Here is a 27,904-nt window from a genome sequence, read left to right as displayed (position 1 = left end):
CACCACTTTGAATGTAAGAGCAGTTTAATGTTTCTGTGCAAATATTTGATTTGAAATCTTATGTTGGTTTTGTTGAATCATTAACTAGAAGCTAAAATGTTTTATGATATTAGCCAATTAATTTCAGACTTTTGTCAAGCGAGACACAGCTGCTGGTATCAGAGTGTTTCATCTGTGTGGGACTTCTGACATTTAATGAGTAATGCTATACGCATAACAGAAAGAAAAAAAAAACATTTCCTCTCTTCAGTGTAGTCACAAAACATGCACTCTAAAAACTAACAATGCCATTTTTAGTTTCTCATTGCTTGCTGACAAACAGTGCACGAAACCTTGTTTCTCCTTTATTGACCTCAAGTTGCACGAGTACCAAGAAAAACAATAAAAAACCTTCTGATATGTAATGAGAGACATGGGGTTTCATCCTGTGATACACAATGCACTAGCTCCTCACCTGTGAACGTAGTGAAGCTGGTGAATGGAGTCAATAGCAAGCACCATTTCAGCCACGTAGAATCTGGCCATATCCTCGGGCAGTCGGTCCTCGAATTTACTGAGCAACGTGAGCAGGTCACCGCCCACATAGTAGTCCATGACCAGGTACTAAAAACAACATTAAAGGTTTGTTGTCTTAATTGCAGTGACAGAGAAGTACGATAGAAAAAGACAGTGTGCAGTATCGTTTGAGGGGGGGGAACAAAACATCTTCATTATGCGGAACATTATTTTTTGCAAGTAAAGCCACTCAACAGAGACAATACCCACCCTTCTCACCTATTACGAGAGAGAGGACCAGAGGAAGTATGTACATACATATAAATATGCATAGTTATTTTCTATTATTATATGACTGGAAGGGCAGTACTGTCTGGTCTTAAGAGTCTGGGAGTGTCTCGGGCAAAGTATTTGTTGTGAGAATGTGGGAAAAGGAATGACAAGCAGTCCCGGCATTTGAACTCTGGGTCGCAGGGAGAAAGAGAAGGGACAGACGATAAGGTTAACTGGCAAATGATGGCTATAGTATCAAAATTGAAGGCTTGCAAGTCACACTCTTTTGGATTAATGTTACATTCATGTTAATTGACACTTGTGTAGCCTGATTTCCTCCAATTCTTAGTTATGTTTTGCTTTGCGGTAAGTGAATGAATGTGCAGGCCAGCAGCTGGCAGGTCAACTGTCATATTGATGAGATAGTATTGTGTTCTAAACATGGATTGCTGAGTGAACTGCTATACATTTGACACTTTAAATATGAAAGCAAAAAGATCTTATTGTAGCCTACCAAATTGTTATCATCCTGGAAGGCATAGTGAAGGGTGGTAATCCACTGTGAGTCCCCATTTACCAACACGTCTCGCTCTTCTCGAAAGCATGCAGTCTAAAGAAAGACAAAATAGATTTGACAATTGACAAAACGTGTCACAGAAAATAAAAACAGTACGAGTAAGCACCAAAAGGTCAAATACAACTTGTTCTGAGATACTGGTCAACTGTTAACATTGGGGCTGGGCAATACATCCAATTAATTAGATTAATCGTCATATTGAAAATCGAATCGTTGAGAATTTGCTGTTATTGTGGATGGGTGGTTTACAAGACATGTTTACAATAGCTACCAACTACTTAATTGAGGCAATTAAGCACAAACTATGAATCTTAAGTTTATGTTAAAACTGATTTAGAATCCGTATACAGTATTGTTGTCTAAACATTTTGTACTGGAGTTATTTTTGAATAAATGAAACCTTTAAATAAACGTTTGTTGGGTTTATTAGATTACAATCGATTGAAATTGTAATCATCCTGAAAGACTGAAAAAAAATAGAGATTTTATTTTTGGGCTATAATCGACCAGCCCTAGTTAACATAATGACAAACAAAATAAAGCCATTGATGAAATTTTGTACATTACAATTGAAAGAGACTACTATGTCCGACTTCGACGTGTCATTGTTTGCACACTACACACAAACATGCAAGCTAGCTAGCATTGGTAACATTTCTATTTTTGTTATGTGACGCATGAGCCTTGATGACTGAAGACCTAGAAATGTACGGAAGAAATTCATGAGAAAAACATGCAGGTTGTAGTGTTGTGGAAATGTGCCAGTGGCTAAGCGTGAGAGCCTTATCTTATAGTGAAGAAAATAAACCATGTTCCCTTAATGCTAACAAAAACCCACTGATGCTCCCCTGGCAGCTGGCAACTTGACACTTACCTCTGCTCGCTTCAGCATCTCCCACTTGTTAAGAATCTTCATGGCGAAAACTTTGTCTGTATTTCTCACCTTCACAACTGCTACCTGTACACAGCAATAGAAGTGATGATAAATACAAAGTTTATAAGAACTGAATATGCACATAGACATCCACCATTATCAAATCAAAGGTTGGGTTTGTTATGTCAAATTTTAGTTTGCATCTGTCTGAGGCTTAAGTATAAGGGACATTAAGTGGATAAATGACAAAAAGATGTGGTTTTAAATTTTTTTATTTCAGTTTGCGTTTGTGTGAGGCATAAGTATAAGGGACATTAAGTGGCTAAATCAAACAGTGAAATAGAAAGTACGAGTTAGGAGACTTGAAATAGGATTAGGTTCGTGCCACCCAAAGTAAAAGTAAGCAGTAACTTAATCTCTAATCTTTTTTTGCTCCACAAAATCAATGGAGTAGTACAAATATGACAATGTGGGAGAAATCACAGTAAATGTCACAGAGTAGGGAACGGCTGGCAAAGACGTGTGGGAGGGAAACAGCTGGATACGTAAATATGATTCATAATTCCAAGGAAAGTCTTGTCCACAGACATGAAACTGCAAACCAATCAACTGGGAATGGGAACATTTGTACAGATGCGATATTTGGAAGGAAGTTGCTGTAAACTACTGTTGACATGCACACAATGGAAAAAGATAACTTAGTAGAAACCGAAGGCTATTCCAGGTGGATCATTTCAAGCATTTGAAAAAGACTTCCTTCTCTTATTGAATGCACAAACATCTGTAAGATACCTTTTAGAAATTACAAACTAATTCAGAAGCTACTGGTGCTTTTTAGTTGCAATATATAGGTCTGTAATGCTTTTTTTTTTTTTATTTAAAAAACGTTTAACTGTGTATGGCAGAAAGGAACCAGAGTAAACACAGAAGAATTTGTGACATACACACGCTCACACAGAAACAAACAGAAGCCCATGCAACAGGGTCTGTAGTCTATTAAATGAGCTGGGGAATGTTGCTAATGCAATACAATGATAACATTCCTGCAGTGTTTGGATCCCTCCATAGAGTAAGGGAGGAAGAAGAGAGAAAGACAGGGGGAGAGCGCACAATTATTGGCAACGCCTTGGCGTTTTTGTCTCCTTGTCACTTTACTTGCTTCTTGTTCCCCCCCAGCATTATCTATTTATCGTTTTTGTGTAGTGATTGACTCAAAATATACTTTAGGGCAGTTTGTTTACTTAATGAATGAAATGTAATCAAATGTGTGTTTTGGTTTTTATACATGAATTAAAATGTCCTCAGGGTCTGTTGGCTGTGTACTCGTTTGGAAGAAAAACAACGGTGGGATGTTCATGCAAAGGCCTGACTTTGTATTGGAAAGAAACCATAACATGGCCCACAAAGACGCACACAACTTTTTCCAGCTACTTGAACAAAAGCCTGCAAGCTAAGGCAGCTCTCTTGCATCCCAGAGAGAACCTCAAGATTTTCTAACTTAATGTGGAGACCTTATATTTTTCACCTTTGACCAATTCTGTTGATTTTATTGCTGGCCGTTTTTTTGTTTTTTTTGTAATTGTACACACCTTTGGCTGGACATAGGCAGAATCAGAGATTCCTGTAAAGATAATTATTGATGGAGCTATGGCTGGGACATGCTAAAAACTCAAGGCAATGCACACAAATACACATAGATTTGGGCAATTAATCTATTTTATTGAGTGTGTTTAGTTGTCAGCATTAAATGTGTAATCAATTATTTTTAGCGCTCTCTCGGTAAAGATGCTGACGTAGTTCTTCAACTAAACAGCACAGCTGCAAACACATAGAAGAAGCTAGTTTACAAAATCAAAGTCACTGTTGACAATTTAGCGATTTGGTGACTTTATTAAAGGGTAGGGTCAACCCAAAGATTTTCTTCACAATATATTGTATGTGGCCCAGCAACCCTACTAGTCTAAACACAGTATTCTGATTAATATTGTGGTTGTGGCTTATGAGTTAAGCAGAAAAATCCAGCCGCTTTTACCCATCTTGCAGGACGCCATTTTGCCACTTGCAGGAAACTGAAAATGACATCTCAGTTGCTCAGCGCTCAGGTGATGACCAATCACGACTCAGGTTCAGAAAAGAAGTGAGCCCAGATTGGTCGTCATCTGAGCCCTGAGCAACTCTGATGTCATATTAAGTTGGCAATACCGTGTTTAGACTAGTGGGGATGCATAGAACATATTATTGTTAAGAAAATTTTGAGGTTGACTTCCCCTTTCTTTGCCTTTTCTGACCCGCTCCAGCAACTTTTTCGAAAGCACCTATCAAGATGAAACCCCGCAGAGAAACAGACAACATAAGTAGAATCGTTCTCATATTTTTCTTTATGACAAGAAAGAAGAAGCCGGGTGAAAGACAATCACAGTCAACTGTGCATATTTCCCGGCCATTTGCAAGAAGTATTCTTTCTTTAGAACATTCAAAATAATATGTAGAACCATATTAGGGTGTTAAGACACTATCCGGAATGTGCCTCATTATTTCATGCCTGTTTATAGCTTTTAAGTTACTGGTGTATTGACAATGCAAAAAAGTGAGTACGTAACAACATTACATCACATAAATCTACACTGTTGACAGTTACTGTGATGGCATGAAGGATGAGTTATGTGTCGAGAACGCCTAAGCCTAATCTTTTTTTATGACAACACACTCAGCGCCAACTGGCCCATTAAAGTTGGTAAAGGGACAAGTGAGCCCAGTGGTTCGTTCATCAAATCAGCTCCACAACCACGTGTCCTCGAACCATCACTTGGAATGCTGTCTGTTAGCAAGCATAAGAGTGGAGGATCAAAATATCGTAACTTCAGACTGCTCTCGAGTCACCTTTCCAGACTTTAGTTTTGTCCCATTTTTTCTTTATCTGAGCGGCTGAGCCTGGTAATCTTAGTCTGATGCCACCAGTCCTGAAGCCTTATAATAACTTCTCTGTTCTTATATCCTTCATAAGTTCCATAATAAGCTCATTTTCATTAAGCTTCATGTTAGCGGATACTTGCTGTATCGTCCGTCATCTCTCTATTTGCATTAATCACTGCAATCCAAAAGTACATTAGTGTGGTATTTAATGTTATGGAGCATACCCGAAAGAATTGGAATTTGACCAAAATGTTTTGGGAAAGGGGCCTCTAAAGTCATAAAACCGCAAGCGTTCTAACCGCTTCTGCGCATGAAACCACTCAAAACTTCTTCATATGATAATCGAAACCCTATGACATCACAATAGGTCATTTATGGCTGTCGTTTGGAATCTTCCCTTGCCCACATGTCTACAAGGCTCTTAAATATAATCATTTTGATGTCACACAGGAAAAAAAAAAACTGTTTCTATTAGGTGACTACAAATGGTGCAGTAATGGAATAATCAAATTGGTCATTAAGTGGCCATGGCACCGCTGACATTGGAATGTTACCACAAGGTAGCACCTTTTCACTAGTCCCAATATAACCCTGAACACAATGCTGAAAAATACATACACAGGATTCACATGACTCATGCATTCACATTCCAGTACTAGCTGCACAGGCTCAAGTAAAAACATTAATGCATTGCATTGTATTGTAGCTACATGCTGATAGGTGTGTCCAAATGTATCTCCATCCATCAATCAATCACCTTATTTGCTAATTTACCATTCAGTTTGCCCACCATCAATCTTTAAAAAGTGTTTTTTGTTTGTTTTTTAAAGCAGGCTTTCTTAAAATGTGTGACCGGTCAATTGTCTAGAGTCAAAAAGATGAAAGCTAGTTTTTCAAGCAGGCACACAGTCTATTGGACAATTACCTGTTTGTTGTAGCAAATTAGTGCATTTTGCTTTTCTGCCTTAACACTAGTTATTTACAGTGTATGTTGCTATTATGGTTAATGAGGTGATGTAATTTAACCGTGCAAATTTGGATCCTAGGGTACTAACAAATGTTTAATTGTCTTGAGCTGAAAACGTTTGAGAAACTATGCTTTGACTGACTTGGTTGGTAAAATAAGTTCTCAAGGTGACTGGTAAGAAATTGTCAATCAGTATGGAGTTGCCTTTTGCTGAATATTGTTTTTATGCAAGAGTGCTGGCTGAAGGCCTCGATACCGGTCCTTACAACATTCCCCTGCTTTGACATAAATACCTGAAACCCACTGACAAGTATCTTCTAACCTACTTAGACACACACATACAAGCACAAAATGAAATAAGTGGTATTTAGTGGCTAGTTTCACTGATACTGTAATCCTGTGAAGTGATAAATGTGAAGTCATGCTTAAGCAGCAGTCGAGTACCACATGCTGCTGCTGGAATGCAAAAGAAAGCAGCCCAATATCAGACTTGTTTGTTTAAGGTAGAACATAATTGTCTTTTACTTAAGTATTGTTTTAGGATCATATTGCAAAAATCTGTGCTGCAAGGAACATTTTGACATATTGCCAGTCAAAGCAGACATGTAGACAAATAAACCACGTTGGATTTCACATGAGTAAAGAGCAGCTTCAAACTGACCCATGATGACATCTGTTTCCTCAACAAAAGAGAAAACCCTAATTACAGGTTGTGGTGGTAGACTGTTGCAAGGTGTCGTCGAGTGCAAAAAAACAAAAGGAACATTACCTCTCCAAAAGCTCCTCGTCCAATCACTTTGAGGATTTCAAAGTCTTCTTTGTGCAGCCGCATCTGCTTCACTTTGGATGTAAAGGGTTTGGCTGTAAGGAAGAAGAAAAGGAGTAAAGTTAAGTTCATTCAAATATATATCAGGTGATTTCTACAAGACTCCACGTGTAACCCATAGATTGACAATAAACGAGTTATTGATCAGAAATCAGATTCCATTTATAATTTAAAAGAAGCACACGTAAAAGAGACCTTGATTCTAATCTTGTGCCAGTTCATTGTGATTTATTGCAGCATTTAAATGACCAAGGGTCACATGTACTTGCAAACAGCTTATTTGACTAAGAGGCAGCAGGTTGGTGTTCTCCACAATATATACACAATTAACATTATTTCGTTTAACAGGAACAATATATCATACTTTCAAAGACTTAGCACTACAGCCAAAAAGTAAGTAGCAGAAAATTACAGGCAACCATATACGGATGTATAAACTTCTCAAATCAGGAAAAACACACTACCAGTAGATAATGTTTGTTATTGCTCAAACACTACAAGGATGTGTCCACGCCCTCTACACTTGGGTGTCTGTATGGGTGTGAGCCACGATTTTATAAAAACCACTAGTGTTCCGGAAAATGACATTTTCACACTGTGAAAGGGGGGAAACGCCTCTGGTAAAACTAAACTAACACATAAAGTCAGCAAGTGCTCACTCTTTAGTGGAGCCATGAGGAGCCGACATAGTCGGCTGCTATGGCTTGTGGCGGCTGTGGCTCAGGGTGTAGAGACGGTCGTTCAGTAACCAGTCGGTCGGCTGTTCGATCCCCACTCTCCCAGAGTCATGTGTTGTTGTGTCCTTGGGCAAGGCACTTCACACACATTGCCTCCAGTACCACTCACACTGGTGTCTGTAAGGTGCGAATGTTTGGTGGTGGTCGGAAGGGCCGTAGGCGCACACTGGCAGCCACGCTTACGTCAGCCTGCCCCAGGGCAGCTGTGGCTACTTAAAAGTAGCTTACCGCCACCACAGTGTGAATGTGTGAGTGCATGAATAATGGATCCATTCCACTGTAAAGCGTCTTTGAGTGTCTAGGAAAGCGCTATACAAATTTGATGTATTATTATTATTATCATCACTACGACATACACACTGCATCCTGTGTAACTGGACATGTCGTTCAATTATGTTATAAACAGTGGGGGGGGGGGGGGCAAAGTCAGTTGCGTTCAGTTTTTTAGTGAAAAGAACACATTTAGAGCGCATAATGATTCAAAGTTGTACGGTATCAGTATTGTAGAAGGTGACAAAAAAATTACATTTACATGATTACATTTCCACAATGTAGTCATTAGAAAAACAACAACAGCATACTAACAACAATGGCCTTTAAAAAAAAGGACTGTGAAAATAATTAACTATTAAACTAAAATCATAGAGACAGGCACACTCAGGACTAAATTGAGCATGTAAAATTTGCATCACTGCTGAAAAGTTAGTACAGTATTTTTAAATACTGCATGAAACCTGAGAAGCATTTTCTCACGGACTACTTCACCCAAAAAAAAAAAAAAAGGATCCTGATGGGATTCTACATGGGAATTAAGCAAAATGTTTAAGTGAGAACACTGTTTTTCCAACAAACAAAGAAACATCCATCCATCCATCCATCCATTTTCTTTACCGCTTGTCCTCACAAGGGTCGCGGGGGTTGCTGGAGCCTATCCCAGCTGGCTTCGGGCAGTAGGCGGGGCACACCCTGAACTGGTTGCCAGTCAATTGCAGGGCACAAAGAAACATCACAAGGCTAAATAGTAAAAAAATATGATTTCAGTAATTGTTTTGTGGTTAGTGGTGATTTGCCACCCTGCTTTCTGCAGCACCATCGCATCATGTTCAAATTCAACAGGGCCGCTGCAAAGAATCAAATCCATCATGAACAATATAAAATAAATATATGCTTCCCATTAGATTCACATTTGGCTGTGTGTGGAAAAACTTGTAAAAATCATGATGGAATATATGTGATAAAACATGGGTGTTGGGTTTATTAGATTAAAATCGTAATTATCCTGAATGTCTGTAAAAATCGAGATTTTATTTTTTGGGTCATATCGCCCCAGCCCTACGGTATGGTAACGGCCCATACCGCAAAAGTCGGTATCGGAATCGTTATTGGGGGCCAAAAAACAGTATTGCACTAACTATGGGGTTAATCTTGGGTTGTATCTCGCTATTTTGTGTTTTTTCCCCCAAGAATATTAAAATTGGTACTGAACAGTGTGCGCTTTTACACAAAGGCAAGGCATCTAGCAATTACACAAATAAAATGTCTGAAATCAGTGCCAGCGTTTGATGTGACTTCTACAATATTCATGGGATGACTTTGTCCCTACCAATCCACATCCACCTGGAAAAAGCCTGCTTTTACAAACAAATTGCAAATGAGAATGAAGTAAAAAATAAATAAAATAAAAAAAGCCAAAATACAAATTCCAAAGAGAACGTTACACTTAGGTGGTGGTAAGTATAAATCTGCTAACTCAAGTGAAAGGGACGTCCTGCCAGCTATCCATTGTGACTTAGAATTTCAAAAAAAGAAAATACTTGATTTATTATCACAATACACATCAAAATACACATATTTGTTTTTTGGCAGACATTCTTGTTCTCCAGCTGATGTCATTTTATTTGCTAAATACATCTGTCAAAGCTCCACTTATTTAATTCCAGTAACAAATTAATTAAACCCCTGCAAAGTGTAAATAAAGCAAAACATTTCGGCCCCTCGAGGCACCCTATATTGGCATGGGTCATTGGGGACAGCCGTATCAATAAAGGCTAGAAGACAACATCAATTATTCAGCACTGAGCACATGGGTTATACATGTTTACTGCCTCATTCCCATCATCCGGAAGGTCATGAAGACAAATCTCAGCTAAGCCTACGACCTTTGACATTGCTGCTGCTACCTTCCTCGTTGTCATCCTTATCCCTCAAGTTATTTTTTATTTAACATTAGGACCATTACTAGGCCATCATATCTCACACGCCAGCTTCGTTCTCTGACAAGGTAGTGCTCGTCAGGGTGGAAGGAATAAAAGTGTTCACTTCTGATCTAACTCTTCATTAAAATGAATTTTCAGGCACAAAGTAAAGGTAATGGAGCAAGGCAGAGGAAGACATGATTAGTAGCTGTCTGCTGAGTCAGGAGCCACATGAGACTTCTTTCATCTCTGAGCCCACAGGTCCTAGCCACAACAAAGCACACTTGCAAATATGTTCACATCCACCCAATAATATCTATCTAGTTCCCCACATCAAAACCAGATGAATGCTGAGCTGTTGTCTCCCTGGTCTTCTAAGAAATTCCAGAGCCAGGCCAATGTTAAAAAAATGCTTGACAAAAAAAAGAAGAAAAAAAGACATTATTTGAACAAAAAGTGGTATGGCGTCCACTAACAACCTGTTTTACTGGCATGCAATTTATTATTGGAATTTGTCTTAAGAGTGTAGGTAAGGTCATACACACTCACTGGCTGTATTCAATAAGCGATGAACTAACCCACATTTACGCAACAATCAATGTGTCTGCTTCCCCGCCACTGAATCGAACACGCTGTGCTCTTTTTCTTTTTCTTTTTTACCATAAGACAAGCAAATACTATCCAGTTTTGTCATCCATCTTAACTCACTAGCAAAATACACAGGTAGACCCAAACATAGCAACAGTTGCTACGACAAGGTGTGGCATGAACCTGTGGCAATGATTGGGAAAGTGTCAATCCAAGCACTGAGCATGACTGAAGCTCTTTGTTTGCAAGAGGTTTTGCAATGACTACACAGCTGGTGAGTCAAGATTGGAAAAAAGATGACATGTCAGTCACAAGTAGTTTAATGTATTGCACTCTACATGGGAAAGTGTGCATATATAGGGCTACATTTGCAATCTACACTGTGAAAAATACACAGGCATGTTTGGCCACAGGAGCCAGTGAAACTGGAAAAACGTGAGTGACGCCAAACGTATGCATGTAGCTAAGTAGTAGTGCTGTAAAGCAAAAATCCAGACCACTTATCTGGACCATCTATCCTTATCACAAGGGCCATTTTTGTGCAGTTTCAGGCAAGTGTGTTTATTTAGCTCAAATGGCACACTTATGAGGCATTTCAGTACATTTGGCAGGCTTGGCTTAAGTTGGCATGTCAGCGTGACTGATGTTTCGTTCGTCTACAGCACAGCAGGCAGGCTCACAGTAGAGCGGTCAAAATGAACACATGTATGGACATGCTTTTGTATGTAATTGTTGGCTGTTTTCTATGTGCTGGGCTGGTTCCGTAAATCACTTTGAGCTGTGTAAAGGTGTGTAAGCAATGAAACATTTATTTTCCACCCTCATTTAAAGGTTAACAAATTGTTTCCTCCTCATACGTCATTAAAGGTTCAATTGTTTAAAGGTTCAATTGTTTAAAGAGTATTTTTTAATGTATTAATATTAGACTGGTTAACAACGGCTAATACTTGCATGGAAAATGACACTGGAACCAATTTATTTAATTCAACTGACCTCAATGAGAAGTCAACCTTCAAGCTAGCACTGTATGTTTTAGATGCAAATACACCCCCTTAAGCTGCATTGTTATGTTAGAGTGAGCCTTTTGTTTCATGTTCTCTAAGGCAAGTCACACTCACCGTTCAGTCAATATTTAAGAAGAAAAAAAAACATACACAGGCATGAACCTCAGAGCCAAGAGCCAAAAGCTAAAGCTAGTAGTTTGTAAAATAGCACTGTATATATAATACCACTTGGATAGTTCAGAATTCAGCCACATCATCAACATAAAAGATTAATAGTACATCATGTTTAAAATGCAAGCTTTGAACCATTACTCATTGAACAAAAAAACAAAACAAAAAAAACACAAGTTTGACGATTAAACAAGGCATTCAACCTTGCCAATTGCCAATATTTTTGTTTGCTAGACTTCCACTTGTGTCTCCTAGTGGTGTGCTCAATAAAAAATACATATACAATTAAAAAATCGATACGTGAATATTGTTGTGAGTCTCTTTACAATACACATATCAATACATTGATATCAGAATCGATATTACACATTCATTCAACAGGAAGCAATGCTAACATTAGAACAAAAAAAAAACATTTTTCCAGCATAATACAAATTTGATTTGTATACTGTACACGTATGACTGTTTCATAAAAACTATTTGTAAGTAATATAAAATATTATCAGGATACAGGTCGCCTTGAAAGTCATGTTGGGATACACGTGGATCACAATATGATACGCATTGTATTAATGTTTACTGTGTTCTCATTTTTAGATCATTACAAGAACAAATGTATCCGTTTGAAAAATGATTGAATATTTAAAGTAACGTTTCTTTATCCAATAATCACAAATTTTATTTGCAAGCAATTCCCCTCATTTGTGGGCCTATGTTGTAGTAGAATATTCTATTTAAAAATAAAAAATTCTGAAAGGAAACTTAAGTATTGTATATTTGTGTGTATACTGTGTCGGGTCCTTTGTCAAGAACTGGCGAGAATTGTTTGACACACATCATCATCAATCCAATAACCACTACTACTAAAAGAAAAAAAAGCAGGAGAGGAATTAGTGGGCTAATGAACTCCTCTGGAAGGACAAACATGACGATGATGTCTGCTCCTTGTCTGCGGTTAAGGAATTCTCAAACTACAACATAACATGATTGTGGGATGATAACACAGTAGTGAGAGAACATAAGGAAAGCGAAGATAATGCAGTGAAGGACTGGAAAAGCAGTCAGGTTCAACTTGGAACAGAACGCAATACCGGACAGTGCAGAGTGACGAGCCAGTGAGACCAGTCAGCAGTTGAGCCAGTTACAGTAAGTGTCAGTCCAACCCTTACAACCGCACCAGACTCCACTTACATAGTGGGATGGAGGGACATCTGGAAGTCATCACGGATATTATTTACAACCACAGTGAGGTAACGACACAAAAATGCAGTTTTCAAGAGAGATGGGGGGAAAAAAGTGAGATGGAAAGAGAGAGTGACTTTTAAGGATTAGACAAAGAGTAGAGGAAGAAACCTGTGGATGGCCTTCGTCTGAACGTGACAGGACCGCTGGAAGGAAGAGAACTCATAAGCTAGTATTCCTAGGTGGGAAAAAAACCTTATTGAAAAAAAAACTGCGCAATTGTCATAAAAATGAGCAATTAGTTCTCCAAAAGATCATAATGAGTACACAGCCATGGCGTCAGGACGGATTTCACTGAGTAACACAGATCATCTTCCTCCTGCTTACTACTGTCAAGTCCAAGAAAACAATCTTTAAATATTCCAAGAATATTCTGTATTGAGCATGGAAATCAGAACCCCTAAAATTCAAACAGATATATACCAGCTGTTTTCCTGTGGGGTCACATGGTCACGGCCAGCAAGGCTGTCCATTTAATTTTTCTCTTATTCACCAGAAACATCTGAGTCAATTCAAGCTGGCTCCAACAACTTCAGTATATCCTGCACGCTATCCTCCCAAAATGAGCTGGTTGTCCCATTGTCCCTCACACTAAGCTTAGCAGGCGATACACAGTCAACACACAACAACAAAAGTTTCAACCACACCATATCATAATAATAATGTAAATTCATTGTATGCTATGGTATTCCAAACTCCTTTCCTGATAATACCTTAAGTGAGGTCTTTCGCATTTCAAGGTCACCAAGAAGAAAATACAAATGCAATTCTTAAAGAACAAGTGACTCTGCACGCCAGGCTTCCTTTAGCTGCGGCATATGTGTGCAAGTAGCCCAAACCCAAAGAGTAAATTGCCTCAAATATAGATGAAAATAAAATGGAAGCAGGCCACTTTGTCAAAGCCAGTGGTTATCCCAACAGATGTGTGTGGGGGGGCATCACCAACCTAGATGAAAGGTGTCTAGCTCTCTAGTGAATGACAGTTGTGAGATCACTACAGGTAGAGCCAGAGGGTCCAGAGTCAGACAGCAGCCCAACTCCCAGTTTGCAATGCTAAATAGTAGGTACTAAAGCATTGATAACCACCGGAAATAAGTGAAGGGCAAAATAGGCATCACTAGAACACTGGCACATTTTCTCATCACCTTAAATATTTTTTATTAATAAATAAATAAATAAATAAAAACTCAAGTTCTCCAGTGAAGTTTCCACCACCTCTCCATTTTAAATTGTATTTAACTAAATTGATTTCAACTATTTTGTGGGAGAAATGAAGTGCTTGGGGTCACACTTTACACTTCTGTACATGCAAATACAGTATGTTCACGTAAGTGCACTTAATAAAACACCCTCCGAGCTTTCGAGTGAACGTGTTCGACCCAAAGTGCAAACAAGTTGATTTATGCAATTCTGTGTCAACATGCCCTCCCAATATGTGTAGATAAGGTGAGAACGTCAGGAGCGTTCCAGGATCTGTTACACCAAGACAGGTTGACTGGATTCTGAAATATTCCGGATAATACGTTTACATACGTGAGCGGACACAGTACCTCCTGTATACATAGAATTTTGAATACGCTGATGTTGACAGCGGCACACAGAATAAGGGCAGACCAGGGCTCCAGAATACCAGAATAAGGGCATATTCGGGGTTTTGCACCTGTTGCATGGCCTTTCAAAACCCAAAGGGTTATTGCCTGCATGTAAAAGTGGTCAGTGAAGCATCTCTGTGATGCTGCAACATACGCCACCTCAAAGAACATGACAGGTGTGCACACCCACTTTTTCATGCAGTGCATATAAAAATGTCATACCCAGAGTACTCTAAAATATTCCTAGTGAATTGAACCATTTTTTAAATACAAATGAAACTGGCAAACTATGCAAAATCATTTAATCTCAAAAGTTTGCTGGTGACACTGGTGAAACAGCAAGTGACAGTTGGATGACTCATATGTCAAAGTATTAAGCCAGTCGAAACATTTTCTCCCGCAGTCCCAGGAACAAGTGACTTTATGGCAGCATCTAAGCCTGAAACAAAGAGCTAGGAATACCAGGCAGTACGAATGCTCTGTAACTCAGACAACATTTTCCAAAGCTGTGTGGTTTTACAACAACAAAAAGTTGGCACATTATTCACACAAGAATGTAGGAATACTGTGGCACCTTGTTAACTTCCAGATAGAAGCACTTAATAAATTTTAACATTGGGCAAATTAAAGTCAACAATCAGCAGTATACATCCAATCCATGTTCAAACAGCAACATGTCACAACATCCAAGTTTCCAAAAGCCTTTTCTGGGCATATGACCGTTATTCTCCGGCTGATGGGTAAGGGGGGGTTACTATGTTACAGTACTCTGTGCCTCAAGTGGTGCGGCCCAGCAAGGACTTTGCACCTTTTAAGGGTTTGAGTCCCATCGGGTCCACCCGTTACTATAAATGGATTCACCCGTTTGTATAAGAGCATCCACAAGTCTTTTGTTATGACCTTTGAGTCAAGAGGGAATAAGGATGCTATGATAACATTACCAGGTGGTCATTCATAGTCTGGAAGAGGATAAAGTAAAAGGGCAGAAAAGATCTTGATGAATTGAAGAGGAATCCTTCTATAGTTTTTCCTGCATATAAAATTAGGAGGCGACCGCCTCCATCATATTCAGAGCCTGAGAAGCTCTGACATCAGAAAACCATTGTCACCACTGTGATTTTTAACTCCATCTGTGATATTACACCGCGCCATTGGAAGTCACTCAACATACAATTTATGTCTCAATACACAAATTGTTAGATTTTTCTAAGGTAAAGACACATCTTTGCAGCTGATTAAAAAAGTGACGCACTTGCACATTGATGGGCCAGGCAAAAAGGCATTGGGCAATAAGAAATGCATGAGAATAAAATGAAAAATAGGACGTTGAAATTTTCTCTCTCTGACTTTGAAATTCTTTTGTGTATTGTGTGTTTAGTTTACAGTAAACTCCAACTGGGGTGTCAAACACCTTAAAGTGCACTCGGGGAGGACAGAAGAAGACATCACACGCCTGCTTCTGCAAGCAACACAGGGGGATTAAGGGTGCTTTCATAATGCAGGAATTTGCATAAACACACTGTACTATTCATTTTTCATCAATTCTTTTATGACCGTGGGAAGCCAAAATCAAGATCAGGATTAATTACCTAGCCCTACTATGACCATACAATTACACCACCAATATAGGTGCTCATGCTAAAGTATTTTCACTAGTGCTGTCAAAGTTAAAGCGTCAACTGATTAATTAATCACAAAAAAATCATCACATTAATCATCAATTAACGCAAATAAATCGCACTACTAATTTTGACCACAAATTATCCTTTAGCGTGACAGCGGATGGCTACGTTTAAGGTAGCACGGGTTGTGTTTGAGCAATAAACATAAGTACATGAATCAAAGTACAGCATTTAATAAATGTTTGCGTATCACATTTAGAATATTTGTTCATATGAAAATATTTTAAATTATGCAAGAAATAAACTGATTAGAAAAAGATGAGGATGAGCGCATGCAGTGGATCAAAAAATATTTATATATTTATAAAGACTTCATCATAACATTAAATGTAAAAAGAATTAACACAAACTGTGCTCTTCAAATTTGGCGGGGGAAAAATGTTTATGAAAGGTATTTTTTATTAATGGATTAATCGTGATTAATAAAAATTCTAAGATGTGATTAATCTAATTTAGAAAAATTATCGTTTGTGAGAATGTTGATAAAAACTAAAGGTTGAAAATATATTGTTTTACTTATAATTAGTGTTGTTCCGATACCGATACTGGTATCGACAGAGGCCCCGATTGCATTAAAATAGTGGTATCGGTGAGTATTAACAAGTAACATGCCGATACCATTAATTCCGATGCTAATATAGGATTTTGGATGCAGCATCTTGTGTCTTGCTCATGTAAGACATTCAATGTTGTGTGACATGTTCACTGCATGCCGAGCTAAGATATCCTATTGGCCCTTGAATGCGCTGAACCAATGGCAGGACCGCTTTTTTATGTTGAGAAAAAAAAAACTTAGGTATTGGTATGGTATCGGCATTGGCCGATATTGCAAAGCTGGTTATCGGAATCGGTATCTGGGGCTAAAAAACTGTATTGGAATAACACTACTCATAATGGCCAAATTTTCTATAGGCGATATCACACAATAACATTCCCAAAAAGGCCATTTTCCCCCAATGCAAAAAAACAAAATTTTCTCCAGAAACCATCATCCGCTTTTGCAAATTCTTGCAGCGTTGTACTCAGGTTGAAGTGGCCATTCTTACCAGACTAAGCACTTTGACAAACTGACATTTTTGGGGAAATCACCTCGCTAATAAATGGGCAAAAACGTGATTCTTAATTCTTAATGGGCAAACTAACCAGCGAGAGCCTGCATGGGTAAAACGTGTAGAAAAACACAAGCCTGATCCATTTAGGATGGATGTACTACTATAAACTGTGAGAACAAACAAGCATCTGGCACAGTAGCAGGCAGAGACCGAGATAACAGGTAGGAGACAAGTGACCTCATAGATAAGTAGATTGAGTCTGCGTGGGAGGATACAATGTGACCCGTGTTGCCATCTAGGTGAACGTGTAGACGCTGCCCCTCTCAACAAGCAAACTGCAATCCCGATGGCTACATGTCAAGATAGCATGCCAACTTTCACCCACAACAGGCTCGACTGCCACACCTGTGCCTTCTCATTTTGTAATGCGACTGCATGTTTTTTCACATGTTAATAAGTCAAAGAGGCAGGGTGCAGTTGCAATTCTGCAAAAGGTTTCTGTCCGTGCAACAAAACTCAAACATGATCATTAACTTTAGGTAGGTAAAAATGGGTTTGCAGCTACGCCCAATAGGCATCAATGTCTCCTGCATATCACAAGAGGACTAAAGTAGTTATGTAATGTCATCACCATTTGATGAATGTAGGTGCAGCACATAAATAACATATCAAGTCAACTTGGCTAAATGTCTATTGCTGTTTGTTATTAGGATTACATAACTGCAGTATTGTTCAAGTGTGAAGATGTCTGGTATTGGCAGCCTCCACGAGTAACTGATACCTTAAAATAAAGACAGTATTGGCACTGTAAGACAAATACAATGAAGACACCTCTTCCAGGAAAGTGCATGAGCACAAAATGGAGTGATCACTGCTCACGCGAGTCAAACAACATAGCTGCTGCCCATTGAAAACTTCAGCTGTGATGATGCACAGATTGCCAAGTGTGAGTGTACACTTTGTAAATGACATTGCTGATTACAATAGAGATAGACCGCCTCTGAGAATATAACGTCCCAACATAGCAGATGTTGCTAGAGTGATAACTGCATGATCTTTATGTTCTATTAACACAGTGCACGTTCTTGTGTCATCTAGAACAGTGGCTTCGGACCGATCCTGGACCGTGGGCCACTTTGAACCGCACAGTTGAAAGATTTTTATTTTTTATTTTTTTTTACTGTACTTCTGGTTTATTGATTAGCCGAGGCTTACAAATATTTTATTTTGAAAAGTGGCCGGATTCTCTATGTTTACGACGGACTCTTGACGCATGTCTCAAGATGCTAATTATCAAAGTCGCGTAGCGCTGATGCTAATCGACAAGTTAGCAAAATGAGTATAAAAAAATAAAAAAGACATAATTGGAAAGTTTCTCGTAGAAAAGGCCCAGTGATGAGACAACACAGGAGCATATGACCAAGAAAAAAAGAAAGGTGTATGGACTTACATCTACAGGTGATTCCCACGCATGATGGCCCACTCTGCGGCGAGCGGCTCTTAATTTAGCATTATGGTGAGTGAGTTACTCATGGACTTTAGATTTGTTCTGTGGTGCCTTGTTGTGTTGCCGCATTTAAGGAGAGCGCTGCTAATGTAGTTACATAAAAATGTGGCTTCACATTTATTGTTCTAGCTACAAAATACGCCACTTTTTGTGTTGCTTGCATCATTGTTGTTACCCTTGTTATGATGTTTGGGCTGCTAGTACAGGTACATAAAAATACATAGTGGATTTGCGTTTGTTGCAGCATTTTATTAATCCTCCCCAAAAACCCACTGCGTTGTCGGTCCAAGAAAGTTGTGGACTTGTATGAACCGGTCCGTGGTGGAAAAAAGGTTGGGGAACACTGATCTAGAATGTTCAGGTGGCCCTGTTCCACATGGTAAATGATCTGGTGTAATGCTGCGTTAAGAAGATCAGGCTGGAAACGGAGGAAGAGACAAAGAGTGACTATATAGTGACTGTGAAATGCAACTCACTCAAACATTTTGGTAATACACACCACCTCAAAAAAGAGAACTTTTTCTGAAAGTATGCAAGAGCAGGAATCCTGCTCAAGAGATTGTCAGGCAGTGCACGAGAGTTTCACGGAGTGCATCCAGACAATGCAAGTGATTCAGGCTGGAGGAGGAAGGATGCGAGCTATCAGATCAACAGCATGTGAGACTTCAAGTCAATGAGCACCATTGAGCTAGAGGATGGATGAACGGTGTTGAAACCGGTGTCAACGGTGCTCTCGTCCAGCTAACAGTCCTCAAGTCATGCATATTCACTTTAAAAGATGGAGAGGTCAGGATTGCCAGCAAGAGAAAAATGACACAAATGCAACAGTGTACTTTTATAAATAGGCCTTAAAATAGATCAGATGACTAACACAGATTTTGCGCTGCACCACAAGCCAAGGTCGGCACACCGTGTCAGCTATCAGGCAGCAATGTGGTCTGAGAACAAAGAATAGTAAACCACAACATAAAGTCCGATCCTCAGTGTCTGTTTAATCATGTTTAGTTATAAAGAGAAACTACATTAAGGACAGCATGTCCCTTGCCAATACTTAATTTTGATTATCCCAGAATAACAGAGCTTTGTCCATATAGTGGCTAACTGGTCTCAAAATACAACCACTGACTTATACAATTAAAAAACATTGTGAGAAACGTATAATAATTTCTTGTAAGATAAAAAAAAACAAATCTGACAGATGCATTCACTGAGACAAAAGACATGCTTGTCCGGTACACCCACCAATCAAGGACCACAACTGTTAACACCCAAGCAAAGCATAACAAGTAAGCATCATGACAATCTATGTGTTCCTTTTGGTATTGCTGATATGGCGTGGTCTTAACCTGCCATTTTAGGACTTAGACCTTGTGCAAACTCACAGGCTACAGCATCAGTAATTTTAGAATGTTGGTAGTCCTGAACAAACGGAACAAATATCTGCCTTGTTCAATCTGCATCAAAATGCATGAAAATGAATCAAACCACATGTGTGTAAACATAGCAAACAAACTATATTAGGAATGCAGCTCATCTCTGCGCAGTCAGGACACCTGCAGGGTCAGTTGACTGTAACTGGCGAGAATTCATGCACGAGTCTTTCACACGCTAATTGGATTTATATGCACACGTTAAAAAAAAAACATGATAGCACGTGCTGTCTAACTGGTGCATGGCCCACACAGGCAAACCCAGGGACATACTTGGCAGTCACTAGGCAAAACTGGGATATAACAGCGTGGGAGGGAGGGATAGGAGCACGAGACAAGAGGGCAGAGGGCGGCATGAGGAGATGACAAACAGGAAATAGGCAAGAGAATTAATCTAAAACAGGAGATGCTCGATTATAACAATTCAGCAATAGCTGGAGCGCAGTATTTAAAGAATGCACCAGTGAATGGAAGCCGATTGACCGTCATTGACCACCACAGTGAAATCCACAATGAGGGTAGAGGCAGACAGACAGAAAGACACACAGAATGAGAAAGGAGGGGCGAGTGGGGTACTGGTTGACAAAGAGGTCGATCTGGCCCCTTCCAAACAGCTGCTGTGCTCCCGAACATTGCACCTCAGCTCCAAATTCCACAAGCAGTCCAGCATTGGGGGCTGCGGACTGAGTCAGCGCTTTTTACACACACAACTGAGCCCTCTGCTCAAAGCAGCCGGGAGATGCGCAGCAAACACAGAAAGATATAAAGCACCACATCCAGCGGTTTACAACCTTTACCTCTTGCAGAACCGCAATACAAAACCAGGTTACACACTTGCATCAGTAAGCTATTTTGCTTAACCATTAAGGCCTAAAGCGCCTGCCAAAACATACCTCTAAAACTGATGGGTGACTTTAGAATCACCCCCAAAAACCTGAAGTTTTCCTGGAAATTCAACAATATTGTCCATGCCTACTAAATAAATGATCTACGTTCCTGAAGCACATAGAAACATAATTCCAAGAACATTTCAGAGCTTACACCTTTGGCATTCACAAAAAACTAAGTTTATTATTGTAAACCTTCAATATATATATATATATATATATATATTTTTTAAATCAACAACTGTGTCGCATCTGCGGGTATATTTACCTTCAACACGGGAGCGCAGTTTTATTAACCTTGGGGGATCGAGTGGTAATTATTCATCGTCCATTCTGTTAAAAAAACTTATTTCTTAATATCTCTCTATCGACTGGTTACACCGTTTAAAATTCCTCCCGCAACGTCGTCAATCGCTGTCATTTATTTCAATACTCCCGCAAATCTACGTCAGCCATGAATGCTCGAATAAAATTCCAAGACATGCTATGAGTCCCACGTCACCCTTTCATGTATATTGTGATGCATTTCATTTTGCTAAGGGACCAAGAATTGGTCAAAACAAAATGACGACGCAGCTCTCCCCGCTTTAATGGTAGAAGAGCGCTAGAGGCGCTAGTGGTAGAAACGCAGTAATGCGCTGCCGGCCTTAATGAGTTAATTATATAATAGAGTGAATGTATGAAGACATAAGCACTAGTCAGGACTCTCAGGATTTTCTCAGCAACTGATAATGAATCAGCGTTAAGCAGGAAAAGGACAAAATAAATTCCAAGAAGCAACAGGATTGTATCCATAGTAGAGGTACGTAATCCAAAACTGACTATGTAAAACCAATAAATTATGTTAAATTCTGGCAAAATTAGGGCATTATGAGAAACAAATACTCACCATTAATTCTGATTGATAATGAAATAATGATTAAAAAAAAAAACATGATTATTCTTTCATTCCAAAACTTACTATTTATTCAAGTATCAAAGCTCAACTCGACATACAGTATAACGTGAAAGGATAAAGCAGAAAATGTATTAGTAACAAAGTAAAATAAGAATATAATAAAATAATAACAATTAAAAACTGACGAAATTTTTCTGAGCTTTTCCTGCTGTACACGTTTTGGTCTCTTAGGGGCAGTGGGGTGCCGTGCATGCAATGCACCCACAATAAGAAGGGCAGAAGAAAGTTGGCTTGAGCTTTATTAATGCAGCTTCTTTTTAAAAGGGCCGTTAGAATATATGCCTGTGAGTAATGTTGTATTATCTATGTCTATGTGTTGCTACAGTAGGACTTTAAATATACAATGTGTGCATTTATATTTGCTGTATCTTTAGTTTAACAGTAAACTCCAACTAAGGCATAATTTAACAGCTTACACCACGCTCCAAGAGGGCAGGGATTCCATAAATATGCATCACATGCTTCTGCAAATTAATCGGGGGGTTATTCACGATTATCATGTTTTTATTAGGGGTGTCAAATTAGTGCGTTATTTGTGAATTAATTTAAAGTTCCTTTAAGGTCACTAATTTTTTTTAACACGCGATTAATGACTGCCCCTTACTTAGAAAGCCTGTACTGTGGCAATTCCAGGTGCAACGCAGCAGACACGTCCACGTCAAAATTTAGCAGTAATAAAGTTAATAATAATGCATATCTTTGTGGAGACTGGGGTCAAGTTGTATTTTGCAATTTTAAAAATGTGCAGAATTTCACAAATTACTTAATGTTAAAGATTAGAAAGAAAGACGAAAAATTTACCGAGCTGTCACCGTCTTACAACTGCAAATATGCCATCGAGTTGCAGAAAAATTACCTCAACACATATCAATGTCACATTTGTTTCTTACAATACAGTTCATCTTTTAAATTTTAACTAAATTTTATGAATTATTATAAAATTACGGTATCAATGACTAAAAGACGCAGCCATATTACTATCAGTTTAAAAAAAAATCCATTTTTGACGAGAGTATGAAACTTGAAAAAAAAATGTTATTGTACATTTAGAACAGATATAAAATTTGTGATTAATCGTGAGTTAACTATTGAAGTCAGGCGGTTAATTCCGATCAAAAAATTTAATAGCCTGACACCCCTAGTTTTTATGATTTTGAAATGCCAAAATCAAAATCACAAATTTCGAATAATTGCCCAGCCCTGGCTAAGTCAAATAAAGGGCCTGATCAGAGGACAACGCAAAAGCTCAGCAAACAGCAGCATACTGTGTTGCCAAAAGGAAGTGGTCTCTCTCTCTTTTAGTTATAAGTATGAGTGAACCAAGAGGTACTGAATCTGACACTAATGATGACGACAACAGTGGAGTTAGGGAGAAAACAACTGAGCCAATAAAAGAACATAAATTGCAATATAAAGCATTATAGTCCTTGTTTGGTGCAAAGCAGTAATGCTCAGGAATGTGAATAGAGACAATACAACATGTTGTCTGATCATGGTACCTGGGCTAACTGGTACAGTAATGCCATGCAGTGAGTTACCATCTAAAGCCTGGTTCACACGGCAGGAGAATTGGCCTGATTGTGGCCCCGAATTTCCCCTCCCGACAATCGGAAGGACATGACACAAACAATAATCTTAACAGATTATTCTGCCGTGTGACACCACACACGGCAGGATATCAACGCTGGAAGGACCTCCGACATGAAATCGGGGATATTCAACATGTTGGAATGTTTTGGCCCAACTTCGCTCAGTGTGCTGTGTGCCCCGAGGATAAACCACCGCACAGCCGATTGACAGTGATGTGCAGCCAATCAAAAAGCGTGCCGGTGAGGAAGCCGGTGGGGAACCCAAAATCAAAACAGTCATCATGCAGCAGAAAGTCCGTGCTTGTCCTATTACACTCCTTTTTTTATTTTATTTTTTATACACGCACACAAATACTACACAACGTGGTCTCCGGGTGGGACGCGAACCCGCGCTGCCGCTCATTTACCCTCCTTTAAACAACGCCTTTTCTTTTTATGCCGCTATTTCTGCTCAAAACCAGGAAGCATCGCGACTGGTCCTGCATGTTTGTTGACTCTGAAGTCATGTTTAATCTCGAGAGGTTTTGCGAGACTTCCCGTCACATTTATGAATGAACTCGGCTCGTGTGTGGTGTGTTGATTGTGCAGTGTGGCTGCACACCACACACGGTGTGTTCAAAACTGTTATTCCCGTGATTTTTTTCCCCTTCAAGTGTGGTGTGTCTCAACGTTTGAAAGTCGGCCGACAATTTTAAAATCTTGCCGTGTAAACCAGGCTTTAGACTGAAGCTAACACTTGTAGCTAACAGACAAACAGATGCAAACAAATGTTAATCATTAGAAGGGTTTGCCAAAACATTTCAGCCCAAGACCCATATTAGAATTTTTGTTCTTCCAAAATAATCTTACCAAAATATGCCATACATGCAATTTCACATAGGTGGCTAATAGGCTATATAGAAATTTTACCGCAATCTTTAGTTTGAGTAAACCTTATCTAGAGTTCTGGACAACAAAAATCTAAACAACTGCAAGTCATAAGGCTTCTAAACTGAAAAAAAAAAAAAAAAGTATTTCTCCACTAGTAAGTACATGCCCACAGCTGTGAAGCAGAGACAAGCAGATCTTGATTGGATTCTTTGGCATCCCCCCATCCAACCATAGCTGGGGTTTTGAGCCTGTTTCTCTGCTGACAGATAAACATCCTGACACAGGAAAGAGAAGCCAAGCTGGAGGAGGAGAAACCAGAGGCCAGAGAAAATCATGTTATTTATGAACCTGTTCTGTGACAAGGCTATGGAGGGCTCTGGTTTTAAGAGCCCCAAATAGGTTTCGTCCTGGGTTCGAGACAGTGGAGGGTTGACCAGCAGTCGAACTCCCATGCTGATCTTTTTACGGCCGCAAAAAAACAGAGGACGTATTGCAACTTAAATTTTTACGCTACCTCTAGAAAACCTTCTCCCATATTAAAGGATTATCATGACTAAAAAAAGATTAGTTTGGAGATATAATAGTGTGTACACATGGTTTAAAATGGATCTACTGTGGAAGCCAAATTGAGTCTGTGGCTGAATCCCAAGAAGCCTTTGATTCTCTAATCCTTAGATTTAAGTGAGTAGAGGAAGTTTGCTCCAAAACTTCAAATGTATTGCATTGTTTTTAATCCTCTTTCCATATAAATTTTATCATGGGCATACACTACTGGTCCAATTGCTCACTACACAGGGCAGACAGTTCCGTTGCCCCAGAATCGAGACAAAGGACTGAGTAACTGATTTATTTATTTTTAACCGAAAGCACCAATTGGTTAGCAGCAACTGAGCAGAAAGCCACTACTGTATAGCCATATTTCCAGCGAACAGTAGGCTTCAGTTTAGTTCAATTTATCACAGTTCTGCCCAAATCAAGCAAACCTTCCTAAGTCTTGTGTTTCCATTTTTTGAGGCTGACGACATAAATTGTGTTGCCACAACATGTAATTCTCCAATTTACAAACCCAATTCCAAAAAAGTTGGGACACTATACAAATTGTGAATAAAAACTAAATGTAATTATGTTGAAGTGCAGAATAGAATATAGATGACAGGTCAAAAGTTTAAACCGAGAAAATGTATAATTTTAAGAGAAAAACGTGTTGATTGTAAATTTCATGGTGCCAACAAATCTCAAAAAAGTTGGGACAGGTAGCAATAAGAGGCTGGAAAAGTCAATTGCACTTATAAAAAAAACTGCTGGAAGACCAGTTACCACTAAGGAGGTCCATTGGCAACTTGATTGGAGTATAAAAAGATCTTCTCGGAGTGGCAGTGTCTCTCAGAAGCGAAGATGGGCAGAGAATCACCAATTCCTCCAATGTTGCGCAGAAAGATAGTGGAGAAATATCAGAAAGGTGTTTACCAGCGAAAGTTTTGCAAAAAGGTCATCTACAGTGCATAACATCCTCCAAAGATTCAGAGAATCTGGAACAATCTTTGTGTGTAAGGGTCATACTGGATGCCCATGATCTTCGGGCCCTTAAACGGCACTGCACCGCAAACAGGAATGCTTACTGTAAGGGAAATCACAGAAAGGGCTCAGCAATACTTTCAGAAAACATTGTGGGTGAACACAACCCACCGTGCCAGCCGCCGCTGACAGATGAAACTCGACAGTACAAAAAAGAAGCCATTTCTAAAGCAGACCAAGAAGCGCAGGCGTTTCTCCGGGCCAGGGGTTATTTAAAATGGAGTGTGGCAAAGTGGAAACCTGTTTTGTGGTCAGACCAATCACGATTGGAAGTTCTTTGTGGAAAACGGGGGCGCTATATCAAACTGACTAAAGGGGACAAGGACAACCCAAATTGTTATCAGCACTCAGTTTATAAGCCTGCATCTGTGATGGTATAGGGTTGAGTGCGTGTGGCATGGGCAGCTTCCACATCTGGAAAGGCATCGTCAATGCACAAAGGTATATTCCGATTTGAGAACAACATATGCTCCCATCCAGGCATCATCACTTTCAGAGAAGATCTTGCATTTCTCTACACGATAATGCCAGACCACATGCAGCACCAATTACAACATCATGCCTGCGTAGGAAAAGGATTCGGGTATTGAAATGGCCAGCCTGCAGTCCACTTCTTTCACTTCTAGAGCACATTTGGCGCATCATAAAGGCGAAGGTGCAACAAAGAAAGCCCAAGACAGTTGAACAGTTAGAGAGACGCGTGTTAGACAAGAATGGGACAGCGTTCCTATTTTTAAACTTGAGAAACTTGTCTCCTCGATCCCCAGACATTTGCAGACTGTTGTAAGAAGAGGTGATGCCTCATAGTGATAAAAATGGTCTTGTCCCAACTTTTTTTTTTAGATTTGTTGACACAATGGAATTTAAAATCAACATCGTTTCCCCTTAAAATTATACATTTTCTCAGTTTAAACTTTTGACCTGTTCTCTGTTCTATTCTGAATAAAATATTAAAATCTGGCACTTCCACATAATTGCATTCAGTTTTTATTCACAATTTGTATAGTGTCCCAACTTTTTGGGAATTGGACAGTTCAGTGAAGTGTGCTGACAGTAGCTGTAAAAATGAAACTGCTAGAAATGCAGCCATCCTCTTGCTGTCATAATTAGCCCTAATTTCATCTTCCCATTAACGTCCTTCCACTGTAACACAGGTGAAGGGGTAATTCTCTATGGACTCACCAATGAACATAAGTGTGTCTAGCCTCGCACCACAAGATTGCGATTGGGAGTGGTGCGGATCGGTATCGGCAGATAATAAACCCAATAGATCGGTGGTGAAAAAGGTAGATCTGAACATCCTAGGGCTGGGCGATATGGCCAGAAAATAAAATCAGTTCAGGACGATTACGATTTTAATCAATTTTAATCTAATAAACCCAACAAACATTTAGGTTTCATTTATTCAAAAAATAATTTGGGTGCAAAATGTTCAGACAACAATAATGTATACTGATTCTAAATCAGTTTTCCTAAGACCAGTACTGAAATGCTTTCATTTCCCGTCTTACACTTCCTCTCCAACCAAATGGGAAGAGACAAAACTATGTGAATGTTTTTTGCTCTTTGCAAGCTAGCTGTGGATTCCTTTGATCCCGCATGGATGGACATGGTAGGCAGGAGTCCAAAACGTTGCCCATTAACAACGGGAAACTCTGAAGAAGGCATTCAAGATGTTTCCCCGTCTGCAGCATTGACTTGTTGTGTCACAAGTTTGGAGCTAAGCTTGCTAATTGGTGTTCCAAGCTGAAAAGTCATTTCTTGCAGACATTTTTCCTGAATGACAAGTGTTTACATGGCACAACTAAGTGTTGAGTAATTTCCCAGGAGTCAAGCTTTTCCTATGCTTATTCCAGTTGAACCTGTAGAAACACAACCTAATGACACTGTTGATAATAGT

The 27,904-nt window shown here is 39.3% G+C and overlaps 1 protein-coding gene across 11 annotated transcripts in view; it reads right to left on the bottom strand.

Annotated features, from left to right (window-relative positions):
- The window catches only part of cdc42bpab (CDC42 binding protein kinase alpha (DMPK-like) b), a 73,623-nt gene that overhangs the window by 37,541 nt on the left and 8,178 nt on the right, over positions 1-27,904 (bottom strand). For all 11 annotated transcript variants that reach the window (XM_077552005.1, XM_077552006.1, XM_077552015.1 and 8 more), the window contains exons 2-5: positions 6,869-6,960; positions 2,220-2,303; positions 1,283-1,378; positions 455-603 (exon numbers count right to left, since the gene is read on the bottom strand). In XM_077552005.1, coding sequence (XP_077408131.1) covers positions 455-603; positions 1,283-1,378; positions 2,220-2,303; positions 6,869-6,960 — 421 coding nt within the window. The remainder of the gene's footprint in view (positions 1-454; positions 604-1,282; positions 1,379-2,219; positions 2,304-6,868; positions 6,961-27,904) is intronic.

Source organism: Vanacampus margaritifer, chromosome 19 (assembly GCF_051991255.1).
Source record: "Vanacampus margaritifer isolate UIUO_Vmar chromosome 19, RoL_Vmar_1.0, whole genome shotgun sequence".
Taxonomy (NCBI): domain Eukaryota; kingdom Metazoa; phylum Chordata; class Actinopteri; order Syngnathiformes; family Syngnathidae; genus Vanacampus; species Vanacampus margaritifer.
Note: the sequence above shows the minus strand (reverse complement) of the source record. Positions and strands in the feature narration are given on the sequence as shown.